Source organism: Leucoraja erinacea, chromosome 40, assembly GCF_028641065.1.
Source record: "Leucoraja erinacea ecotype New England chromosome 40, Leri_hhj_1, whole genome shotgun sequence".
NCBI classification, from domain to species: Eukaryota; Metazoa; Chordata; class Chondrichthyes; order Rajiformes; family Rajidae; genus Leucoraja; species Leucoraja erinaceus.
In genome coordinates this window covers 4,737,249-4,764,572 of record NC_073416.1, presented here as the reverse complement: position 1 = coordinate 4,764,572, position 27,324 = coordinate 4,737,249, and the positions used below count along the sequence as shown (strand labels likewise).

At 39.8% G+C, this 27,324-nt stretch overlaps 1 protein-coding gene across 11 annotated transcripts in view; it reads right to left on the bottom strand.

Moving 5' to 3' along the window:
* kmt2d (lysine (K)-specific methyltransferase 2D) overlaps positions 1–27,272 on the bottom strand; it is a 133,672-nt gene extending 106,400 nt beyond the window's left edge. For 5 of the 11 annotated variants that reach the window (XM_055664509.1, XM_055664512.1, XM_055664508.1 and 2 more), the window contains exons 1-5: positions 27,075–27,272; positions 25,006–25,091; positions 5,861–5,951; positions 2,500–2,635; positions 201–442 (exon numbers count right to left, since the gene is read on the bottom strand). In XM_055664509.1, coding sequence (XP_055520484.1) covers positions 201–442; positions 2,500–2,635; positions 5,861–5,909 — 427 coding nt within the window. In that variant the 5' untranslated portion in view covers positions 5,910–5,951; positions 25,006–25,091; positions 27,075–27,272. Of the gene's footprint in view, positions 1–200; positions 443–2,499; positions 2,636–5,860; positions 5,952–25,005; positions 25,092–26,671; positions 27,006–27,074 lie in introns of those variants that run through there. The other 6 variants (XM_055664503.1, XM_055664506.1, XM_055664510.1 and 3 more) reach the window with 3 other exon arrangements.
* Positions 27,273–27,324: the final 52 nt, after the last annotated feature.

Below are 27,324 nucleotides of genomic sequence, written 5' to 3'. Positions count from 1 at the left end.
TATGGATTTAAACAAGATTAAAATAACTTGATGTTTAATGAATGAAAAGTCTAATCTTTCAACATGAATTTATTGGGGAAAGGAGGAATTTTATAAAGATACACCATGCAACATTTAATACAGAAATATTAATACTAAAATATGGCTTTAAGAACAATGAGAAAATGTTGAATTCTAAACAAAAAATAATAATTTTTCACCTGTTGACTCAAAGAGAGCCACTGTTGTTGCATTTTGCTCAAAGCCCACTCGTGCGAGCTCATCCGAGAGCACCTCCACCCCCAAAACACTCTCATGCCGCAACGATTCCCTCTCAGTTCTGTTAGTCCCTCCGTTTCCAAGTTCGGCCAACACAACTGATGGATCAAATTGTTTCAGTTCTCTTTGTCCATGTAAACTCTGCTCTCCACAGTTACAAAATACGCACAGCTTCTGCTCCAGGCTGGTCAAAAGAAAGAATCAACACACAAGTTCTCATAATGGGTATGGGTTTTTTTTTAAATCACAATTTCTACATAGTTTTTTTTACCTTTTACATATTTCAAAATCTAATTTGACTAATACTGTATTCCTAGACACAATTTCAGAGACATATTTTGTTACTATTCAATTGTTTTCCCCATAATTAAATTGCTACGTGTAAACTGCCAATAACACAAACAAAAGCATTTAAGCAAAATACTTGCACAATCGATTCAAAATCTGAAAAACATGACTTCATTTGAGGAAGTGACAAAGATTATTGATAAGGGTAGGACAGTGGATGGTCTTTAGTAAAGGGATTAGATGAGACTGGCATCATGGTCGTGGCAAACATGGTGGGCTAAAGGGTCGGTTGCTGTGCTTACCGTTCTGTGTAAGTTTTCATGTGTTACGAGGAGATAATAAACCACTACTCTGATCTGATTCAGCAAACTCCCTTCACATTCTCCACTGTACTTCATACTGGACTTGCAACCTTGAACGTATTCAACCATGACGCATTCTTTACATGGCATTTATTGCTTCGTTTTATTTCTTTGCTCTTTGCACTTAGATTTCAGTTCTCTTTACCCTGGTTTGCTTAAGTTCCAGATTTCATCTGTGTGAATGAGGGAGGGACAAAAACAAATCTAAGAACTTCCTCAAAACACCTTTATGGGAGGGAATAGGAGTGGAGGAGGAAAAATGGATTCAACTCATTAAATGCAACTGTCGTGCATCACCTGTGTGCTGATTGAAAAGAATACTGAGGGATATGGGAACAGGAGCAACAAAAATGTAGGGAACAGTTAAAGAACGCAGACAACAATAAATCCATAGGAAATAAAAATCACTATGCCTTTAAGAACAGTGGTCACAACTTAATTGAAAGCAGGAGTGATTGGTAGGTCAGCTAAGGTACAAATTTCAGAAAAGCTTTTTTCCCCCTCACACTACACGACTATTCCGTTCCCAAGCAAACTGTGAAATGCTGGCACATAGAGTTTCAGATTCGCTTTCCTAACTTGAGCGTGCACCCCAAGGCAGTGTGCTTAGCCCCTCTGCTCTAATCTCTTGATACCATGAATGTACGGATACGCACAGCGCCAATGCTATCTACAAGTTTGCTGACAACACCGGATCACATGTGGTGTGACTCGGCTTACAGGAGACAGGTAGAACACCTGGTTGAGTGGTGCCACTCTAACCTCCGCTCAATGTCAACTAAACCATGGAACTAATCGTCGACTACAGAAACAGAAGTTGGAAGACTACGCAGAGTTTTCACTGGTGAGGCGGCGGTGGAGAGTTAGCAGCTTCAAATTCCTGGACCAGCGCCTCTACTTTCTTAGATGTTTAAAGAAATCTGGCATGTCACAGAACACTCTAATAAATTTCAACAGATGCACTGTAGAAAGTATCCTGATTGGTTGTATCATATCCTGGTATATAAATTCCAACATATGAGGTTGCAGAGTGGGGGATTCAGTCTGAACCATCAAGTGCACAGAACCTCCCCACCATCACAAGCTGTCTCAGGGAGGTGGCATCCATTAAGGATTCTCACCATCTGGGCAAAGCCCTTTTCTCTCTCCTACCGCCAGGCAGGAAGTCCAAATCCCCACACCACCAGGTTCAGAAACAGCACCATTCCTTCAGGTTCTTGAACCGACCTGCACATCCCTAATCCTACCCTGGCCATAGAACACACCCATAGACTTGATTAGTAACTGTGCTTTGCAGTAATATCTTGTTTTATTATGCCCAGTCTTTTTCTTTTCGCTGTCTTGTACATTGTGAATTTATACATAATATGTTTTCACGGGTCATCTGAGTCTATGTGCCTGTGATACTGCTGCATACCATACTTGTGCATATGACAATAAACAAGACTACTTGTTGTTCCTGCATACTAGGCTAATCCAGTGATTAAACAGCCAATGGTGGATTCAAGGAAGTGCATTTCTAGTTTTTGCACTCCCAGAAACTTGAATGATATCCAACCACTGAACGCCTTCTGTACATTTCTCATCTTACCTGCACTTGTCCTTATGTTGGTCTTTCAAGACTGGCTCCAATGCTCCTCCTTGCTTTGAACAGCCATGAGATTCAGACGGATCACCTTCATCTTCTTCTGCCAAACAACTTGTTTCAGCAGAGTCAACATTCATAGCTGCAACAAAAAAAAAAGACACCATTCCAACTCTGATCATCTTATATTTAATAATTTCTGAAATGTCTTTTGTAAAATCACCTACTTATTCATGTGCTTTTCTTAAATGTTAAATTAATGTTCATTATATGCCCCCTCCATCAAATAAACACAATCATACGTGAGAAAAAAAGTATTTTCCTTTAGGTTGGGGCAATAAGGGATATCAGAGTCAAGTGGGGAGAAGGCAGGAACGGGGTACTGATTGTGGATGATCAGCCATGATCATATTGAATGGCGGTGCTGGCTCGAAGGGCCAAATAGCCTACTCCTGCACCTATTGTCTACTGATATGCGATTTCCCACAAGATTACATATACAAGCCTAATTCTTGAATCATTTCCCAGCAAAGTTACTCGATCATCTGAATCACAGTACTAAGAAATCTCTAAGCTTTTGCTTGGACACAGAAAAGTCAGAATGGGAATTAAATATGTATTCTTGTTTAAATTAACAATTAAGGTGTCTGATTGCACAAGTGTCCCACTGTGCACCCTCCATCTGTGCGGGGGTGGTGAGAGAAAAGGTGGATGAGTGCGAGATTCAAAGAAAAAGCACACAAGCTAGGCATTCGATTCAGCATTCTTATCATTGCTGTACTTTTACCTAACAATAGGCCATGAACGATGTATCTTTACGTAACGAAGTAACAATTGAATTTCTGGTTCAAATTGACTGATCAATGGCAGTACAAGAAACATAACTTGCCTCAAATTCCCAGGATAAGAAATAGTTTGGGGAAGGGAACTTGCCCATGATTCCAGCTCCCCTTAGTTACTCAATGCAACGTGCTGGAAAATGTGGGGATGTTAGTGAAATTACTAAATAAAGACCTGGCAAACACTTAACTGCATTCACAAATGGAGAATGCTAATTTGGATAGTGCGCTTAAAGGCTATTGCCTTCCATTGAACCTCATCGAACAAATCATTGCTTAGGCGAGGATGCAAAATATCTGGGAGAAACTTAATCCTGCGCCAATTTGACATAGGAAAAGGCAATGACGCCCGACAGTGCTGAAGTATTGATTATTAGTTGCTGTACCCAAGGACTATCACCGATTTTCCAGACCAGTGGTCAGGAAATGCATTATCCATTTTGCCAGACCAGTGGTCATTACTTTGGAGGGGCCGAGATACCAGCCCGCGAAGACGGGTATGGTAACAGATCTGCTGGCTCGGGCCGGGCCAGAGTTCCAGAGCCCCAGCCGTAGGCGGCACATTCGACCCGCCGATTAGCGTGGAAGCTCTGATAAGGTGGTGATTGGCTGCCTCACCCAGCCTAGACGCCACATTTTCGGGGAGACATGCGGGTGCGCTCTCGTGATTCTCTCTGGATTAAAAGGGGGCGCCCGACCATCAGTTGCCGGAAAAACGGTGGTGGGCCTATATAAATATGCCCTTTGTACTTAGATTTCAAGACAAAGTAACTAACTGAAGATCCAGTTAAAGGTCACAGACAGCACCAAACAATTCCTGCCCATATAAAGAACACCTAAGTAAGGGTAGCACAGTTGCTGCCTTACAGCGCCAAAGACACAGGTTCCTCTGGAGCGCCAGAGACCATCTGGATTAGAGAATTTCAAACATTGAGCACCCCTCATCTCAGTCTTGAATAGCTTCCCATAAATTCGGAGCCTGTGACCCTTGGTTCTAGACCCACCACCTTCTAGACATCCTCCTGCAACATATTAAAACTGGGCTTTGTGGATTCATATGAGGTTGGATACCAAAAATATAATTACATTTCTTAGTTTTAAGCAATAAACATTGGTGAAGGTCCACTTGGAGGAATTGGGGTTTTTCACTGATAAAACTATGTCTACAATAAATTGCAAACATGCACATTTTTAGATTTTACTTGGCTTTAAAATAGCATATAATGCTAACAAAAAGAATGCAAGAGAACGCAAAACATGGTTGAAAATTAAGACAAAAATAAAGGGTTACACATAGGAGATTGAAGAAATTGAAGAAGTTATTCAACCTGGCCCATTTCATTCCCGAAACAGTGAAGACTAATGACAACGCTGCTTGCTCTCTCCAACAATCAATCAAGCAACTAACAGATTTAGTCAATGAAAACCAACAAGACACTAACTGACAGAATCACTGACTGTTGATCCCATTTCCTAGCAGATTGCAAAGTAGGCTTGCTTCAATTCCCTTATATGCTTGAATAAACCATTAGCATAAATGATGAAATTCACCACCTCCTTTAAAACACTTAAGGGCCTGTCCTACTTACGCGACCTTTACAGACGGTTGCCGGCACACGTCATAGGTCGCCAAAATTTTCAACATGTTGAAAATTCAGCGGCAACCAGAAAGACGCTATGACTCTTTGGAGACCTCTCAAACCATAAGCTGTATAGTCGTGAGGTCTCCTATGGTGGTGAGAGGTCTCGCGCAACATGTCGCCAGCGCTCGCCTGTATGGTCGTGAGAGGTCGCCAAAGAGTCGTAGCGTATTTCTGGTCACCACTGAATTTTCAACATGTTGAAAATTTCGGCGACCTATGACGGGTGCCGGCAGTCGCCTGTAAAGGTCGCGTAAGTGGGACAGGCTCTTTAAGAATAAATTTATCACCGAGCTTAACAAATGCTGGGGGTCAAACACATGAATCTCACAGGATGAGCAGATTTCAAATGACAGTTCCACGTAGCCTGCAGAATCACTATTTTGTTCTGGACTGCTATTGTTCAATCGATCCAACTAGCTTATATCCAAACCATTTTCATTCCTCCCACCTTTTGAAATTGAAGAGGTTAAGTGGCAGAACACAATTGTCAACAGCAAGATGAAACAATGGATCTCATTTTAATCCTTTAGCCTACTTAAGATTTTAAGCAAGTAACATCAAATCCGAATTAGTTTCCTTCGTGTCAGGATGGGTGGTGAAATAGATGGGATGGGAGTATGACTTGCAGCTTAGAACAAGTGGAAAAAATCTAGTGTAAATAGCCAAAGACCATGTAACTGAATGTCAGATAAACTGACAGGAGCAATTACCGTGGAGCTGGAAGGATGCATATGCGAGGTGACGATAGATAAGTTGTCAAGCATTAGAACATTTTAATAATGGACCAGTTCCCAAAAGGCCACTTTTTCAGTCCACTCCAAATGACACACAGGTTTAGTACAAAATAAACACACATAAACTAACTACAGATACAAAGAGATATACCTGTGGCACTGGAACAATTGTCCTCATTGCTCGATTCCATCCCATCCATACTGAACTCCTTTGCCAGATCCGACACCCCTCACTAAAACACCTGAAAAATAGATTGGGAAAAATATTCTTACAAGGAAACTCAAATCGTTTTTTTTTTAAAACATGAAATTCAGGCTTTGCCCTGAAACCACACTTGAAAAGTAAATTGCCCACCGCTATAAGAATAAGTCTGATGAAACAAAAAATTATGGGTATATGCCGGCCAAGAAAAGTCAAAACCCAGTTCACATTCACTGCTAAAGTGAAATTACAAATAAGCAAATCACAAACATTCTAATTCTGTTCACTATTTGCAGTATGAAAACGCATTGTACACTTGTGTTTAAAATGCAGCGCCAAACAGACCAGAGGAAAATTCTTCCCACTGAATCTACTTGTACTTCTTTTAAACAACATGGAATTGGGGGGGGGGGGGGGGGGGGGGGGGGGGGGAAAATATGAATACTCGCCTTTCTCTGAAACTGATACAAATCAGCACAATCACTCAGAATGTGCACTATTCTAATCAAAGATTAAATTCTGAGATGCAAATTTACAAAGCATACAAAATCTCTACCTTTCAGCCTTCTGTTCAACCCCTGAAGGATCAGACCAAATTCTATTCTCCTCGCATCGAATTAAACAATGCACAAGCCCACGCATAAAATTTGCTTTACCCCATCAATTTGCAGGCACACTCAAAAGCCACAAGCACAAATGGAAAAATTAAGGCAAACCAGCCTGGGTGGGTCTGCATGACACAAACACTATATGCACAAAGATGGAAATAACAGTAAAATACACACATACAATGCTCACCAACATACAATGTATGACCCTAACATGATAAGTTTTAATCTGCAATTTGAGAGGGAGAAGGTTAAATCCGAAGTGTCAGTTTGCAGTTGAACAAAGGGGACTATGAAGGCATGAGAGAGGAGCTGGCCAAGGTTGACTGGAAAAGGATCCCAGCAGGAATGACGGTGGAACAGCAATGGCAAGAATTTCTGGGCATAGAAGATGCAGGATCGTTTCATTCCAAAGAGGAAGAAAGATTCTAAGGGGAGTAAGAGGCAACCGTGGTTGACAAGGGAAGTTAGGGATGGAATAAAACTAAAAGAAAAGGTGTATAACACAGCAAAGAGTTACGGGAAGCCAGAGGATTGGGAAACTTTCAAATGACAACAGAAGGCAACAAAAAGGGTAAAAAGATTGAGTACGGTGGGAGGCTGGCCAAGAATATAAAGAAGGATAGTAAAAGCTTATTTAGCTATGTTAAGAGAAAAAGATTAGTAAAGACAAATGGGGACCCCTTGAAGGCAGAAACAGGTGAAATTATTATGGGGAACAAGGAAATGGCAGAAGAGTTGAACAGGTACTTTGGTTCTGTTTTCATTAAGGAAGATACAAACAATCTCTCAGATGTACTGGAGGACAGATGATCTCGGGAGACAGAGGAACTGAAAGAAATTTGCATTAGGCGAGAAATAGTATTGGATCGACTGATGGGACTGAAGGTTGATAAATCCTCAGGGCCTGATGGTCTACATCCTAGGGTCCTCAAGGAAGTGGCCCTAGAAATATTAATGATTTAGATGATGGGGTTAAAAGTAACACTAGCAAATTTGCAGATGACACTAAGCTGGGTGACAGTGTGAACTGTGAAGAAGATGCTAGGAGGTTGCAGGGCGACTTGGACAGGTTGAGTGAGTGGGCAGATGCATGGCAGATGCAGTATAATGTAGATAAATGTGAGGTAATCCACTTTGGTGGCAACAAGGAGACAGATTATTATCTCAATGGTGTCAGATTAGGAAAAAGGGAAGTGCAACGAGACCTGGGTGTCCTTGTACACCAGTCACTGAAAGTAAACATGCAGGTACAGTGGGCAGTGAAGAAAACTAATGGTAATTTTTTCACCCAGAGAGTTGTGAATTTGTGGAATTCTCTGCCAGAGAAGCAGTGGAAGCCAATTCACTCTAGGGGCTAGCAGAATGAAGGCATATGGGGAGAAGGCAGGCAGGGGTTACTGATTGTGGATGATCAGACATGATCACAATGAATGGCGGTGCTGTCTCGAAGGGCCACATTACCTCCTCCTGTGCCTATTTTCTATGTTTCTATGTAATTAGCCATGAAGATCATTCTTTTGTCAAGATGATATTTCCCAAATCCTTAAAAAGGACAAAAGTAAATGGTTGGCAAATGCTCCCAAGCTCAATAAAGGCAGCGGGCACATGGGAATATATCCTGCTGATTCCTTGCCAACTCAAACACCATCCGACTTAGAAAAATAAGCGCCATTCTTTCAATGCTGTTGAGCTTAAATCCTGAACCACCCTGCCCATCAATGCTGTCCCAATGCCTTCACCAGAATGCCTTCAGTGCTTCAATGTGGCTCACTGACATTTTCTCAAGGGCATTTAAGGATGGGCTGCAAATGATGATTTTGACAATGTTTTAACCGTCTTCCACTAAAACAAAGTGAGACATGACATGAGCAAATGTTTCAGTTGATGGAGGAGCTCAAAGCTCACTAATAAATGCAATTAAAAAATAAAAGAGCTGTGTACAGGAAAAGGTTAAAATACGGATCGCAGTGTGCCTGAGGCAAATAGAGATCAATTTAATACCCCTTGATTAATTTAAGGAGATGCCAGGTGCATAAGAAAAAAAGACTAAGCCAACAAGACTATACGAAGTACACTTATGTGGGGCAGAAACACTGGTAGAGATCTCTTCAACAGCACTAATAGTTCATTAAAATTGAGGAAGTAGTAGTAGTTTTATAAGCATTCCAAAACATGTGATAACAATTTCAACTATGAAATGCTCAACAATTTAAGGACAATTATTGCAAGAGGAGACAAAAATAACAGTTAATTGTGTCTTTTTCATACCCTTTATATGCACCATTTGCTGCAAATGGTGCGGAGATACACAAGATCAAATTCACTGTACGCTTCAATTCTTGGTTCCCCCTAAATTAAGGTTCGAACATAGATAGATAGGATTTTATTTTGTAACACACATAGGTTTAGCAGTATGCTGAGATGAGGGGAGGATCGAAATGAACAATAAACATGAAACTAAAGCATACTGCAAATGTAAACAATTACATGGCACAGCGAGAAACATATGCAATTTTATGTTTTCAAACTAATACCATAAAAATAAATAGCCACGAGCTACAATACCGTCTACCGGCAAAGGTACAGTCAAAATGATGGTCATAGATTTCAAATAAAAATTCACATAACTGTTCACAAAATTCACTTGTATTCACGAAAAACAATAATCGACCTAATTACAAAATAAAACTGTCAAACTCTTGCATATGTGCATATAGTAACACCTCACAGCTTTAATTTTACTTAAATACAAGTTTGTACCAATCACCGGTATCGTTGAATTTACACAACAGGGATTAAAATAAACAAGGCGCTTCTTGCCAGCAAACACTGCACAGCATGCAATGCTGGACTGTCCCTGCACAACAAAAAAATGCTCTCATATACACATTACTTTTGGCACCCCACCACACAAAATAGGATGTCCATTTTGCAAGCCACTCAAGCTAACTACTGCACTTCCATGGAAAAAAAATCTTCCATGTGAACCTACCTTTGCATACACAAGTGCAATGATTTCAGAACTGTTCATAATTCAAACAGCAATAACAAAACAAAAGGTCACACAAAGTAATTGACCTGACCTTATATGGCTTTGTGAAGGCCAATGCGAATTAAACTGGATTTCTCTATCCATTTCCAATGTTTATTTTTCCTCAAGGCATATATTGTTATTTACATACTTCCGAAATAGCAACATTTTATTAACTTTCCACTGTTTCAAGTCAGATTCCTGTTTTTTTTTAAAATCGCAATACTTTACACTGAACAAATTACAAACCGCCAAATTAGTAATCGATACCGCCGGGAAACTATTTACCTTATTGCTTGCCCTATTCCTATACCTCCCACACTCCGTAAATCTTGATGGAAATTCCCCACTGCATGGCTGGTCCCATTCCTTGTATAGAAAGCTTTATGATCGACATTGGCCTCGGGCAGGAGGCTCCAGCTCCAGCTCGGGCCCCGGCCACTCCTCACTCACTCCGGGTTCGGCTTCACTGTTTCCTGTCTTGAAGTAATTAAAAACATTCAACAAAACTAAAGAGTAAAGGTAATTTTAAAAGAAAAAGCCGCCTTCACTATAACCTACAGAGGGAGGGAGGGAGGAGGGGGGAAGAATACGAGAAAATGAAAAGTGAAGAGGAGCAAAAACATCTAGAGGAGCGACGGAAACGTCATCACTTCCGTTCCGGTTAGAAACAGTGGCTCCCAAACGCCCGTTCCAGTTTAGGGGAAATTTTGAGCAAAATTACAGCGATCGTTATTTTAAAAGGTTATTAAAATATATATAAAGAGCGTCTGAAAGGCATCTTAAATATCCAAATGAGCAGCGAAATCTGCAGATACAAACCGCAACGGATCAATGCAATAAAATATCCAGTTCCGACAGAAAACCCCATCCCATCCGTTTCGAAGTAAAACTGTGAACGTTTCAGTTCCAAAGACGGATCGCAAAAAATATTTAAACATATCCGACGAATAGCTATTCTTCGGGATGTTAAAAAGATATTGAAATAGTAAGTGGCACATAAGTCCTAAAAGGCATGTACCAAAAAGTGAAACTAAACAGTGGAACACATGTCAATGAACTAAAATCCAAGCAACACAAAGCACCTCGAACAAAAGGACGTATTGGAAACGATGGCTCAAATCTGAAACTCAACCGCAAATCGTATTTGCAAACAAAAAGTGTTCAGTTCGAAAATCGAATGAAACAGTACAGTTAAGCAGCAATAATACTCATCTCAAATTATATTTACGGCAATGTTAACAAACTCATTTAATATCAAACTCTCACTGCACTCTTAATTAAAGATAGTTTCCCTATCTCTTACCAGCCACAGATATCGGAGTGTCTAAAAGATGGTACATTAGGAAGCAGTGACCACATCTGTTTTTCCCACTTATGTTAAAACTAAATGTCTGCTTGGGGTCATCTTACCAGCATAAATAACTTGTGTATGATCCCTCAAATTCTAGCATAGATCATTCAAAGTATATGTTGCAACCTCTGCATCCCAATTGCAATGAGCCATTGCCCATTTACCCAATTGTTCTTCTATACCTCTGGATCAGCCCATCTAATTGTGTTGCTTTCACTGTTCCACTCTCCATACACAAAAGTTTATCCAAATCTCCAGACCGCTTTCTACGATCAGACCATGTACCATTCATCCGTCATCTCAGTGCTTGCTAACACATATTGACTTCCAGACCAGCAACATAATTATAAAATTCTCATCCTTTTCTTCAAATTCTTCAACTGTCTCATGGTTTCCACTTCTATAAACCCCTCAACTCAATAACTCAAAAAAACTGACCTATGCACATTCTACTTCCACTAATTCGGACCTCTTGCATTTCCCACACCTTCTTTGCCCCACCAGTGTTGACCTAGTCTTCAGCTATCCAGACAAGTTTGCATTCTCCTTAGATCTTCTTTGCCACTTAATCTCACTCATCCTTAGAAAACCCTCCTTAAAATATGATTCTCTGCCAAGTTACTGGTTATCTGTCCAAATATTTCACTCTGGTTCAGTTTTGACTTAAGAGTATGCTGTGAAGCAATTTAGCAATTTTCTAACTTAAGGCATAAAAAAAAATTGCAAATAGACGACATTTTCTCATACTGATTTTATCCTGACATTCCCACTTTTCTAGAAATCTAAAGCAAAGTTAACCTACAACGATTTTTTAAATTTCAGGCAGCAAGAACAGTTGTGGGGAGGGTGGAGGAAAAATCCCAATTAACCACATAACAATTACAGCACGGAAACAGGCCATCTCGGCCCTTCTAGTCCGTGCCGAACACTTATTCTCCCCTAGTCCCATCTACCTGCACTCAGACCATAACCCTCCATTTCTTTCCCGTCCATATACCTATCGAATTTATTTTTAAATGATAAAATCGAACCTGCCTCCACCACTTCCACTGGAAGCTTATTCCACACAGCTACCACTCTCTGAGTAAAGAAGTTCCCCCTCATGTTACCCCAAAGCTTCTGTCCCTTAATTCTCAAATCATGTCCTCTTGTTTGAATCTTCCCTACTCTCAATGGAAAAAGCTTGGGAAAAAATGGAAATTACTGCCGCTTTGCTAGTTAGATGGGACCACGTGGAGCAAGAGGGCATAAAGAGAACTGAAGATGAGAAAATTATCTAAACTTCTGTTTCATTTTACATTTTGTCAACCTTGGATTGTAGAATCTCAAATGTAAATGGGGTTTTCCAAATGCTGTTCTTCAAACCAAGATGCAATGTTATTTTCCTTTTCCTCATCATTGTGAATAGATAAATAGAGAAATTCCTCCAAAAGATCTTCACTTGGTCAGATTTGCCAAAGCTTAGTCTGCTCTGATCATAAAAATATGCCAGTTCAAAAACAAACACCACCTGCAATAATTATTTTATTTGAAGTAAGATTTGTAGAAGATTTACACTAAATCTTGGGGATGAATTTAGTGCTCCCTCCAATACAAGTTCAATTTCAAAACAGCCACCCACACAAACCATAGCTAAATGTCAAGTTTTCAATGGAATACAAATTGTATAAACAAAATATCAAGATAACAGCCATCAAAAAGTTTGTGTAAACAGCCAACTAAATATGGTAAGCGGTAAGAAATGGAGATGGCTAATAACAAGTGGAAACTGTTATCAACCAAAAGCTGAAAACGTACAGAGATTTTTGGAAAACCAACATGATAATTATGGTGGAATTTCAACATTGTAGCAAAGTGGCCAGAACACAAATTGGAAAGGAGCATAATATGGTACACATCTTGAAGCCATGTTTTTGGCATTTGCTTTATGTCAACTGGCAATGTTATAAATGCCCAAATTCACATTTGTCATGGGGTTTGAGTGTGTGAAATAATAACCGATTCCTAATTAAAATATTTTTTGAAATATTTATTTCGCCAATTTCCCCTCATTGGAGACTAATGTTTCTAATTTCAGAAAAAAAAAAAATTGGAAGCAACAAATATAAATGACAAGGTAAACAAAAATGCTGGAGAAACTCAGCAAATGAAACGGCATCTATGGAGCGAAGGAATAGGTGACGTTTCGGGTCGAGACTCTTCTTCAGACATGACAATATCATTTTGCACAGCAAAGTGCCTTTTAAAATTCAAAGATATTTCACTCTAAATATTTTTTACCATAATTGGAATTTGAAGTATATAATATGAGCACATACAATGTTCACAATTTTCCAATATTTAACCCTCAACTAACGTAATTATACTGATCATTTAATCACACTGTTATTTAGATGCTGCCTGGCCTGCTGAGTGTTCCCAGCATTCTGTTTTTATTTCAAATTTCAATCACCTGCAGTTTTGGGATTTTCAGTTAGCGATCAAGCAGGCTGCTTTGGCTGAGATTTTGTACTCATTGAAACAAGTGAAGAGTATTCCATCACATTCGTGACTTGCAGATAGTAAAACGACACTGGGCAAAGGTGATGAATCACTTGCTGCAGGAGACCCAGCCTTTATATACTTTTGTAACTGTGACATTTATGTAACCAATCTTTTCAGTTTCTGCAATCTGAGATGATTCTCAGGATATTGATGATGGGGGACTGGCAATGGTAATGCCACTTAACATCAAGGGTAAATACAGCCAAGACTGACTTAATGATCCAAGTGGGCTTCCTCCGTACCGTGATTATTGCGATACCATAATAGCTGCCACTATTAAAAGATATGCAGTAGGTAAATATCTTAGTATTTCACACAAATTAATTATTATGAAATGCAATGATGCATGCAAGAAAATGTATTAATGAGATGGACCAGTTAATCTCTTTTAGGTAAAAATATTGCTCTGAATCTTGAATTATTAATATCTACTCATTAAAACAGACAACCCATGAAACTTACTTAATACTGTATCACTGGAAGATTATAGGGGTTGCAGGGTTCTGGTTTTGGTGAGGCTTGCTCAAGATGGAACTTGGGTAGATTCATAAAAAGACCAATACTCAAAGCAATCTACAGTGCCCTCCATAATGTTTGGGACAAAGACCCATCATTTATTTATTTGCCTCTGTTCTCCACAATTCGGGATTTGTAACAGAAAAAAAAACCACATGTGGTTAAAGTGCACATTGTCAGATTTTATTAAAGGCCATTTTTATACATTTTGCTTTCACCATGTAGAAATTGTAGCTGTATGTATACATAGTCGTTCTTCTTCTTCCCCCCCATTTCAGGGCACCATAATGTTTGGGACACATGGCTTCACAGGTGTTTGTAATTGCTCAAGTGTGCTTAATTGCCTCCTTAATGCAGGTACAAGAGAGCTCTGAGTACCTAGCCTTTCCTCCAGTCTTTCCATTGTCTTTCGAAACTTTTATTGCTGTTTATCAACATGAGGACCAGAGTTGTACCAATGAAAGTTAAAGAAGCCATTTATGAGTGACAAACAAGAATAAAACTGTTAAGAGACATCAGCCAAACATTAGGCTTACCAAAATCAACTGTTTGGAACATCATTAAGATGAACGAGAGCACTAGAGAGCTTACTAATCACAAATGACTGGCAGGCCAAGAAAGACCTCCACAGCTGATGACAGAAGAATTCTCTCTATCTATCTATCTTCTATCTATCTATCTATATCTATCTATCTATATTACTAAAAGTCTGTTCTTGACCGGTTTTGGCCATCTGTGCTGCGATTTCCGAGAGAACGCCGACCACCTACGGCCGTTATTTTTGGCCACCTTGCTCAGAGCCCCCCTCCGCCGTATGTGTGCCGAGGATTTTTCCCGTCGATGAAAAATGACAGAGATATTAATGATTTTACAAAATTCCCCATTCTCTCTGCTGCCCCTGCTGGCGGCAGGGTGGAGGGACTATAAAACCAGGAAGTGGTGTGCCTGCAAGCTGGAGGAAGGCAGAGGGTCAGGTTTCTCTGAGCTGTGAATAACACTGAACACATGTCTACTCAAATGTAAGGGTCCTTAGTGGTTCTAAAACGCTTGCAGAATGTGTCTATTGGTTCTAAAATGTTTGCAAAAAGTGACTCTTATGGTTCTACAATGCTTGCAGAATGTGTCTTTTTTGGTTCTAAAATGTTTGTTTAGGTTCCCCCCCCCCCCCCTTCCTCTCCCCCCCCCCCCCCCCTCCTCTTCCTCCCCCCCTCTTCCCTCCCCCCCCCTCCCCCCCCCCCGCCCCCCCCCCCCCCCCCCCCCCCCTCCCCTCCCCCCCCCCCCCCCTCCCCCCCCCCCCTCCCCACCCCCACCCCTCCCTCTCTTTTTCCTCTTCCCTCTCCCCCCTCCCTCGCTCCCTCTCTCCCCCCCTTTCCCCCCCCCCCCTCTTTCCTCCCCCCCCCCTCTCCCCTCTCGCCTCCCTCTCTTCTCCCCCTCCCTCCCCCCCCTGCCCCTCCCCCCCCTCAGCACCCCCCTCTCTCCCCCCACTCTCACCCTCTCTCTCTCTCCTCCTCCCTCCTCCCCCCCCCCCCCCCCCCCCCCCCCCCCCCCACTCACCCTCCCTCTTATCCTCCTCTCCACCCCCCCTATCCCTCTTGCCCTCTCTGTGTCTCTTTTGCAAGCTAAAAAATGGTCAATTCTTGAGTGGCCAAGTCAATCACCCGATCAGAACCCAATTGAGCATGCCTTTTATATGTTGAAGAGAAAATGGAAGGGGTCTAGCCCCCAAAACAAACATAAGCTAAAGATGGCTGCAATACAGGCCTGGCAGAGCATCACCAGAGAAGACACCCAGCAACTGGTGATGTCCATGAATCGCAGACTTCAAGCATGCAAAGGATATGCAACAAAATACTAAACATGACTACTTTCATTCACATTACATTGCTGTGTCCCAAACATTCTGGTGACCTGAAATTGGGGGGGGGGGGGGGGGGGGGGGGGGGGGGGGGGGGACTATGTTTAAACACTGCTGTAATTTCTACATGGTGAAACCAAAATGTATAAAAATGGCATTTATTAAAATCTGACAATGTGCACTTTAACCACATGCGTTTTTTACTATTACAAATCTCAAATTGTGGATTACAGAGGCAAATAAGTAAATGATGGGTCTTTGACCCAAACATTATGGAGGGCACTGTATATAGTACTACATACTAATGTAGCATCTTTCAGGTCGGTTGGGGGTTAAGAAGTCCATGTACGGAAAGTACTAAAAACTGTACATGGGCTAATGATAGGCTAACATCAATCTCCAAGGTCTCCCATTCAGTCTATGCCAACTCTCAATCCCAATCCCATATTTCCCTTTAACCTGATATTTCATGCATGTCAATTAATACCTCCCCGATTCTCCCAATAGGTAATGGACACAACAACCAGCATGTCTTTGGGATGTGGGAGGAAACCAGAGAATCCTTGCAGTCACAGGGAGAACGTGCAAACTCTACGAAGATAGCACCAGAGATCAGAATCAAACCCATTTTGCTGAAACTGTGAGGCAAGTGTAGTACCTTGCCTGTGCCACCCATGAATGTTACCTAATCATTGTGTAACAGAACAAGTTTACTGCATAGACAAGATAAGAAACAAAGCCATCTTGCAAACTTGTTTCATGTATTTTGTGTTTTATGACTGTTAGCAGACCAATTTCCCTCCTGGGATAAATAAAGTTCTATCGTATCATATAGTTGATGGGCTCGCAGATCTGGACTATTCGGATCCATTCCTACTCATTTACCTTTCACTGTTCCAGCTTATTTGTCGTGAAATTATGCCTTCCTCTACGCAACTGATCAGATCCATGGCAATAGTCTCATCCATTGAATTGGAAGTAACTTCTAAATGCGGACAGATGAATTCAAATACATATTAGCCATTTTCTAATCGAATGCCACAAAGGTTCAGAAGAATTAATGGCCTATGCCAGTTCAAAATCGAGTTATTTCTTGTTCATTTCAGTCGCAATTTTTTTTTAAAGTCTGCTGTTTTGTTAATGCTTCTCAAATTGCTGCACGTATCAAATCTTTGAGGGAACAATTTTGGTATATGAACGACACTGTATCAATAACATTATTCAGAAACTCAGGTGGGCAAAAATCTCTTTCTTCCACTGCAATGAAAGCACAGTGGAATATTGAAATTGGAAACCTCAGTCTTTTGGAAAAGCCTACAATTAGTTCAATATTAGCATCATAGAAATTGCTAATAGGACACAGGGTGTCGTCACAGAACTATTCAATCCAGTCCCACTTTTCATCTTTCAGACTATAGCCTTGAAGGTAACAGCACAAAGTGGCCATGCAAGTAATTTGTGAATGGAATGAGGGCTTATGTTTCCAGCATCCTTTCAGGTAGTGAATTCCAGATCGCCAACACCATTAGTAAAAAAAACATTTCTCAACTCTCTTCAATTCCTTCTTTAATCTGCATTTTCCTTTAAATCAATAATTTCTCCATGAAGAAAAAATGGATCCTTTCTAGTCAATGCAATCAGGTTTCTGAATGTTATATACCTTAATTCAAGCTCCATTCCAAAAAGAAACCTCAAGCCAACAATTACTTCAAAAGCAACATTTTCCACTCCAGCAATGACTCTGTAAATCAAGTGTCTTATTACAAGCATGATGGTAAGTGTCCAGTTTCTCTTAACCACCTTACTCATTTGTCCTGCTACTTTCAGGAATATGTGGCTATGCCATCCAAAGTCTCCAATTCCATTATTCTTCTCAGTATTAGGTATTCCCTTGCCTTGATTTTTCTTTCACACTTCTCTGAATGCTTCCCATTTGTTACTGCTTTGCATATTTGATATCTATTAGCATCTTCCTGCAGCTTACATTTTATTTTCTCACTATTTCACGGTGAAGTTTTGTATCATCAGCAAACTTAATAGCTGCTCCTACATATGTTTCCAAAATCAATAAGAAAGTCAAGGGACAACACTGAGCCCTATGAAAATCTGATGCAAACAATGTTCCAAATCACCAAAACATCAGTCAACAATTACCCTATTAAATGCTACTGGGGTTTTTTAATCCAAATTCTAGAATGAAATGTCAAAGTGGAAGCCACTTTCAGAGCACCACAATATTGTACTACAAAATCCTGACATTAAACTATCCAACACAATCGCATAATCAATTCCCAATATGCCTCATCCAAATACAGCCACAGACACTTGCTCACCAAAGCTTATGCATGTAACAATCTGTGACAAAGTATATCTTTTTACCAAATTTGTTTCTTCAACTTTCACATATGATTTCAGGACCCAATTTCAGATACATTGGTCAAGGCAATTTTATCCAGTACCAACATAAGAAACGTGCTGATCCATCTCAGGATAGAAGATTGGAAAAGTTGCTGTCCCAAATGTCCAAGTCTAATCTGTTAAAATATAGCTGTATTTACATATGTGAAGCCTTGGAACCACAATAGTGGTTTAGGCAGGCCACAAACAAGGCATAACTACATTTTCCCATTGATTATTATGTACAACAAGCAGCGGGTATCAAATAAGTTTAGTGCTTCAATTCAAAATTCCATAAATGAGGCAACAATGCTAATAATAACTTTCTTAAGAGTCTCTTGGCTCAATTAATTATACACAAGACATCAGTATAAAAGAAAGGACAAGTGATTGAGCCACTTGTCCACAAGGGCCAGATTGCTGGGGTTCAGTAGCCATTTCTATCTTATGGTGCTGCTTGAATATTCTTCCACTAGTTTGGGAAATTAATCCTCATGTTTACATCCACCTCCCCTTAGCCCTTTTCCCCTTTTAATCAGCTATTAATCTCGATAACCCTCCATGTGAAAATGTCCTAACTTTAGCATTGAAATCTTATGAACAATGGCCAATCAATAATGGTAGTGTGGATCAAAACCTTGATCAATGGAGTTGGATTTTATGGATGTTCTTAAAGGAGAGGAACATTTGTAAGTGAAGGAATTTGATTTTGGAGCCAAGATGATGGGGTAAAGAGAGAAGGGGAAATGGCTGGTTGAGACATCCAGTTGTAATATAATCTTATTCTTGGGAGTAATTGGGATGGGAAAATGGCCTCACCCATGTTTTCCATCTCTTTCCCAATTCATTTTTTTTGTGCTCCCCTATCCATGAATACATTCATCCAACCTCTCCTGCCAGCATTTCCAAGCAGTCACTATGAATAAAACTGATTTGTGTAGTGGAACTTAACTAATCTAATTTATTTGATGTTACTAAGGGGTACAATATAGTCAGTGTCAATCACAGATTCCTGGACAATGCTCAGCATTTCCTGGGAGTAGGAAGGGAAATGGCTACCAGAAAAAAAAACCTGCAGACACCATGCTAAGTTTCTAATACAGTATCCTCTCCATTACAAAGACCTTTTATTTTGTATTTGTAATAATTCCAATCTCTTATCTCCTTCAGTTCTTTTGTCCAAACCTTCATCCATCCTTTGTCATCTCTAAGCTTAACTATTCCCACACTTTCCTGGCTAGCCTCGCATCCTCCACAAAAGCTGCTATATCCTAATTCCACAAAATATAATCCACAACCAAAACAAAAATACCTATCCTGATGTTCAAGCCTCTTCATAGACTCATGCCTCCAAACATCCAAACTTGTCTTGCCCTTCAACTCTCCAAAATCTCTAGCTGGTTGGGCTCCCTTCTCTCTTTATACCATCATCAGCCATCTTGGCTCCAAAATCAAATTCCATCACTTAAAAATGTTCCTCTCCTTTAAGAACATCCATAAAATCCAACTCATTGATCAAGGTTTTGATCCACATTACCATTATTGATTTGTTTTCAATCTCAAAGTTGAATTTGATTCAATTATGCTTCTGCAAAGTGTATTTTTAATATATTAAACACCCATCATTTATTTATTTACCTCTGTACTCCACAATTTGAGATTTGCAATAGAAAAAAACATTATGTCCTAAACATTATGGGGCCCTGAAATGGGGGGGGGGGGGGGGGGGGTACCTATAACACTGCTGTAATTTGTACGTGATGAAACCAAAATGTATAAAAATGGCCTTTAATAAAATCTGACAATGTGCACTTTTTAACCACATGTGATTTTTTTTCTATTACAAATGTCAAATTGTGGAGTACAGCGGCAAATAAATAAATGATGGGTCTTTGTCCCAAACATTATGGAGTGCACTGTATGTATGTATGTGTATATATGCATTATTTTTTCCAAATAAACATCAACTACAGCTGATTACCACAACCCTGTAATTCACACACTAATTTTAACACCTAAAATGCTAGCCCAACTTAAGTTCACAATTTAGGCACACACCAATCCAGGAATTGAACTTTTGACCTTGTTAGTACAGATTAGAAACACATTAGACACTGCCTTTACTATCAAGTGAAATCTAACAATAGACACTACATTCTTCATGAAGGCTTCCTACCACCAATAGAACTTCAAAACCTGAAAAATATTTCTCATCCCCTTGATGCTTTATTTCATTTCTCCATTATGTGTACCAACTTTTTTTATTGTTACACTACAAGAGAGAGAGAGAGATTTATTTGTCACATGTACCAATTGGTACAGTGAAATGTGTGGTCACCATACAGCCATACAAATAAAAAAAGAGCACAGAACACGATAGTCTTTAACATAGACATCACCACACAGCGGAATCAAAGTTCCCCACTGTGAGGGAAGGCACCAAAGTTCAGTCATCCTCCTCTGTTGTTCATCCGTGGTCCGGGGGTGGGGGGGCTCCTAAACCCCTGCTGTCGTTGCTATGGGCGGCCCGATGTTCAGGCCCAGTCGCCGGATGATGGAACTCCGACGTCAGAACGGGAGAACATTCTCAGCGGCTTGGAGTTCCGAATTGGCCACTTCCTACCGGAGACCGTGGCTCTCGAAGTCCACAGGCCGAGCTGGGCGGAGATTCACGCTGGCGGCTCTCGGCAAAGGGATCCCAGGACTCCGCGATGTTGAAGTCAGCGCCGCCCACGCTGGAAGCTCTGCAAACCACAGCTCCGCGATGTTGAAGCAGCAGGCCCAACACTCCGGAGCTTCAAACGGCGATCCAGGTAAGGCATCGCCTGCTCCGAGGTGAATCCAATTCTGCACCGCTGCTGAAGCTTTGTTCCAGTCCCCGGCAGGAAAGGCTGCGCCAATCCAGTTGGTAGGCCGCGAGGGGGGGGGGGCGAAGATGCGACTCGGGGAATAGTCACATCCTCGCCAGGAAGTGACTGAGAAACGGTTTCCCCCTTACCCTACCCCCCTCCCCCACATTGAAATACTAAAAAAATCCTCCAAAACATACTTTTTAAACAAACTAAAAATTAAAAAATGATAGAAAAACAGACTGTAGGCAGAGGCTGCCATCAATGCGGCGCCCCTAGTGGATATAAGGGCATAACATTCAAGGGCATAATATTATTTACAGATTGTATCATCTGTGATTAAAAATAAATAAGTACCTGGATAAATTTGAACTAATCAGAGCCAGCGTGGATTTGTGAAGAGGAAGGTAACCCTAATGAAGTTATTTTTTTAATGGAAATTATAACATGGATAAGGAATTTATTCTCCGTGATGTATCTGTGGAAGGAAATAGACAGACAACATTTTGGGTCAGGGACCTTTTTCAGACTGCCCTTAATAATGTTCAGGCAAGGGCCAAGTATCAAAAATATAAGGCCAAGAATTGGAAACAACCTCAGGACCCTAATAGGGAATTAGGTGGGAGGCAAGAAACAGGGATAATATGGATCTACTCCAACAAATAGCACGTACAATGGCAGTACACATTATTTTATCCAAACACCTAATTCAATTGGAATCTGTACTGCAGCTTCAGATTTTCAGCATTTTATCAATAAATTACAAAGAAAAAGAGAAATACATTATCCCACATTTGGTGACATGGTAATTGGTGTAGCAGAGAGTAGAAATATGAATTAGAGAGCCCCATGGGGAATTATGTGAGTATTTTGTAATTGATAAAAAAATAAAAACGATGACATAGCAGAGATTACAGGGCCCATGTAGAGAAATCACTAAAATAGATAATTAATGCAGCCTTTGTTGGCCTTTCTTACTAGAAGACTAAAATGCAAAAGGGTGGAAGGTATGTTATGTTTTGCTGAAGCTCTAGATATTGCAATTATATCAGATTGCAGAACTGTATTGCATATTGCATACAGTCTGGGCATCACATCTTCGGAAGAATACATTTGTTGTGAGGGCTTACAGTGTGGATTCACCCGAAAACCACTTATGAGGGCAAGTTTGAAAGACAAGATTAAGGGATGATATAATTAAGATAATGACATACATTGATAAGATATATACAGGAAGACGATGTCCTCCGGGAGATGTTCAGAGCACAGCAGCATAACTTTCGTTAAAAGCAAAGATATTCAGGAATAATGGCAATAAGCACATCTTCCACACAAACAGTTATGGAAACTTGGAAAATCCACCCCCTCCCCCACCCCAAAAAAGGATTGACACTAGTTGGAAAAATAAATCAAAACTGATATATAGATTTATGTTAGCTAAGGATATTAAGTACTGAGGAACAAAAGCAAGTAAATGAAGTTGAGGCGCAAATAGCTATGATCTAAATTAATGGTTTTAAGGGTTTAATGTTTACATCCTCTTCATACCTTTCCAAGTGCATCAGTCAGGAGCCATAGATCAATCCAAAAATAAAATTGACGACTTGGAACAGGACAGGATGGAGCCAGAAAAAATCTGACAAATTGAGAATATACCACTACCTCTCCAGGTAATGTTCCATGTTCAACAAGTTCAGTAAGTCAAGTTGCAGAATATTTTTGGAGCAATAAGGAAATCATGGGATATCTGAATCTGGCAGGAACCATTATGTTATTGAAGAGTATAGCAGGCACAAGGAACTGTATATTATTTTAATCCCATAACAAGCATTTCATGTAAAATAACAGGCATTTAATTAATTAAATATTAAAACTTGTTTTGAGGAAAAATTGGCTGGGTTGAGGGGTTTTTTTTGCATGGAAGAGATTAAAAGGAGGTTGTATTGATGTGTATATAATTCAGAGACCAAAATGGATTGATTAAAAAAAACTATTTTCTTTACTGCAGAAAATCTGATACTAAAAGCAGAGAATACTAGATGCACAAAGCAGGCCAGGCAGCATCTGTGCAATGAGAAACAAATAACCTTCTAGGTTCAAGACCCTTCATCAGAACTCATGTTTAAAATTTTTGATTAGAAATACAGGAGGTTAGGCAATCCTTGCTTTAAAATAATCACCATGGAAACATTCATGCAGGTTTGTAGGGTACAAATGATTTTGTTGTTACAGTTATTAAAAATGGAGTCAACATCCTCATTTGTGATCATCCCTCTGAATGGTCCAGGGTTTGTGGCCACATAGAGTCTGCTGCATTATATTGACCTTGACTTCAATTGGATATTTAATAGTGCAAACAAGTTTAACATTGTTGACAGATGAAGCAATTGCACTTGCTTCTATAAACTAGGTTTAAAAAAAATTGCTTCACTTAAAGCTAGAACCAAACTTACATACCAACAGCACAAAAAGTGTACTCCTTGGAAAAAAGCATTTCTGCAAATGCACTTCCATCCTTTGTTCTGATCCACAAAAGACCAAGACCCCAAGATCATTCTGTGTCTGCTGTTACACAAACTCTGTCAACATACCAGGTACCAACATAACAAGACAAAATTCAACCTCAGTCCATACTTCTGAATAACCTCAGTGCCTCTGGTGGACAGCTGAAAATCAGACTTGGCACTAATATCTCCTGCAGCCCAATAGCTGACCAACACACAAACAATTAATTATTTGGAACTACATTCAAACTGGTTTCAGGAGAGAAACAGAAAGCTCATTCATTTTAGCATGTCATTGATCAATAATTGATATTACTTTGCAATAAACCCAAATAACACATTATTCTCTGCACAAAACAACCATATGGGTATTTAAAAATAAAACTGCATAACCAACAGGAGCTATTTTGTTAACTTGAATATCCTATAACCAGACCTACCAATGTATAGAGGCTCCAAAAGGTAGGTAGCCCTCCAAAATTGGATGGTAGGAAAATCAGGATGGAATTGACAGGTATGGGTGGGAGAGAAAGCTGCAGAGAAATAAATGGGGAAAATGGGATCTATGGTTTTGCTCAGAAACAGCATATATGATGGACCAAAGGGCCTTTTTCTACATCTTGAAAATTGAAAAAAAGTCACATTTAGCAACAAAAGAGTTCAAATGTATATCAGCGGGTGAGCAAGCAAGTCAAAAGTTTCACATTTAAAATCTGCCTCCAAATAAACTCCATTAGACAAATATTTGGGCCAACACTCACATCACAGAGATGCATGCATTGTTCTTGGTGTAGATAGCCACGTTTCAAATACTGCAAGAAATCCATCTGTGTGGGCATGGATTCAATGTCTTGTAATATAATTGCCTGTCAATACTAATTATCAAGGCGGGTGATGAATAATAATCCATTTGATTAAGATGGTAAAGGGTAACCAGCACCCATGGTACCATATTTTGGCATGAATGCAAGAAAGAAGGGTTTTTATATGAGAAGCTAAATCAGACTTGCCATATGCAAAATGTTACACAAACAGCCAGATATTAGGACAAGATCTTTTGGCTCATTAGATTATGAAACGCTTTTAACACTGGCACTTGTAGGTTGTAGATGACTTATATCCCTACATTGACAACTGCATACATCATCAAATACTGTCAAAAGATTTACCACAACAAAATGTAATACTAAACTATAATTAAAAACAAATGATCCACAAATGTAAAACTCAAACATTGTTTGTGGACAAAGAATAATTTATCCTCGCTAGATTGAACAACAGCGTTAATTAGGCATCATCCATTGAGTAAATTTCTTAAGAGGTCACTAAATTGTATGTATATACATTTTCCATTCGCTGACCATTAGGCATCAGGCACTTCAGATTCAACTGCACTCTCACTAGCAGCACAATAAAAGTAGAACAAATCTTACCAAGAATGTCAATCTGAATTTACAGGGCACCACCACATGATAGGTACTGTTTATTACAGGAAAGCATGGGGAAAGGGTGAGGGGTGCTGGGAAAGAAAAGTTCAGAATAAATTAATTTGCAGTTATTTGATGAATGAATTCATACATAACCCATTTAATTACCAGTAAACGTAAAATATTTTAAACATGTTTATATTCTTGAAGATCATTTCACCATAAACAATTAGAAAAATAGCTGTTTTTATATAAATGTTGCTACAGACTACATATAAAGACAAAGCATGCTATTTTTATTCGACAATAAGAACGTTTTAAAAACTGTGCTGTCGTGTTATTGACGTTTTGTTCTCAAGTCTCATGGGCCTAACAAATACATTTCTGCATTTAAAATGGTCCCTCTCGTTAATTTCATAAAAGTGGTCAGGCACTTTTCTATAATACATCTTAAAATAAAGAAACAAACTAACTGATGGATCTTACTTTCAAGGTTGTTAATTGCATTGATTTTCTCCATAATCTCCCAATTTAAGTAGGTCAGGCAATGGGGTTGTATGGGTTTTAATTAAATGGAGCCCGTTAGTTTTATAAACTCAGCCCCTTTATTCAAAAGCAGTTCCTGATTTTCGACAGATATAAATATATTCGGCCTCTGGATTATTTGCTCGCTTGTTCAGAGTATGCGAAACGAAATGACTGAAATTAACATTTTAAAACGATGCATTTCATGTTTAATCCGAATGGATTAAATGACTACATTCAAGTGAATCTTTTGTTCGTCTCCAATTGTGAACCACGTAGCGCTTCTCTCCAACTCCTGGGCCAAGACGACACACCCCCAACCCCACTTCCGACTTGGAAACAAAATATAACTAGAAACTTTCAAGACTTTTAGAAATCACAACGTTGCAATCCATCTACCAGCTATTTAGCTTTTTACCCCGACGGAACGTAACGTCGCTCCAAATTTGGGATCAAATATATCTGGAAATCAGGGAATCATTTAAATTACATACGATGTAAACATCTTCAGAAGTCACCTTTAGCATCTGATTGCGATGCTTTAAATTACGGTAACTTTATTGTTAAAAGGCAAATACAAAAACGAATTTTAAAACTGCCTATTGGCTGTTTCGGCATGTTATTAAAATAGCCGATTATTTTTTTTAAAGAAAGCAATTAATAAACAGTTCCCTTGTTTTTATTTATGCCACAACTTCAAAGTCCAGCTCATAAGTATAGTTTAAAATCTGCCCCTGAAAACCGTTTTAAAAATAGCGTCTCAAACCACACCATACCGCCCTAGAGATTTTTTTTTTCCCCCACAAAATGATTTGAAGAAGGAATCCAAAACGTTCAGCCACCTTTCACGGTGCGTTTTGTTTTTAATTCTCATTATTTAGGAAAACAAAGCCGTGGCCCACGGAGGCCACCCGTAAACTTGGGATGGGTTCATCGAGTGAAATGTCCCCCGGACAAGCTGAATGCGATGGTCTGTGAGGTGTTTTTCCACAGATTAAGGATGAAGAACGTGCATTCAAACCGGATAAACTTCCCTCCCTCGCCCCCATTTCCATTTAGAAACTCTCAAACCGGCACGCGCGCGCACACATATATATAATATATATATAATATACACACACACACACATTCGCTCGCACGCATTTACCTCAAAATTCATCCCATTTTACCACAAACAAACTATGCCCGGAAAAGAAAAAGCGTCCAAAGAGGTTTTCAAACATGTCTGCTCCGTTTGCTGACTCCCGGGATGTGTTTATAAATTTTAAATTAACGGGTTCTCCGAAAACGCCTCACAACAGCAGCAGCAGTAGCAGCACCACCCCCTCCCCGCGCGCCCCAAGGCTTGCACAGCCCAGAAAGGAGACAAAATGATTTATTTTGCACGTCTAAAACATCTCCAACCCCGCTTTTTCTTCTTTCCCCGTCCACTTTTATCTCATCCTCGACAATACATTTCCATTCGCTCACAGCACTTCCTTCTAGGCACCATCTAAACATTTTTTTTTTGTTGAAAAAACAAGCTTCCAATTAACTGCTTATACACTCACTTTCACTCCATCCTCGCTCACTCCGCTTGCAAGATTCAGTGACTTTGTTGTGAAATCCCTTGCTTTGTTTCCGAGGCAGAGGGTTACATTTCTAATGTAATTTTAATTTTTAATCTATAAAATCCCTGTCGGGAAGCAGAAATACTTGAAGCGAACGGCCATCTTGGAAGCCCTGAGAAAGGAAAATAATCCCACTGACTCGATTTCACTTCCCTTTCGGGATGAGACTAGATTTAATTAGATAAGTGTC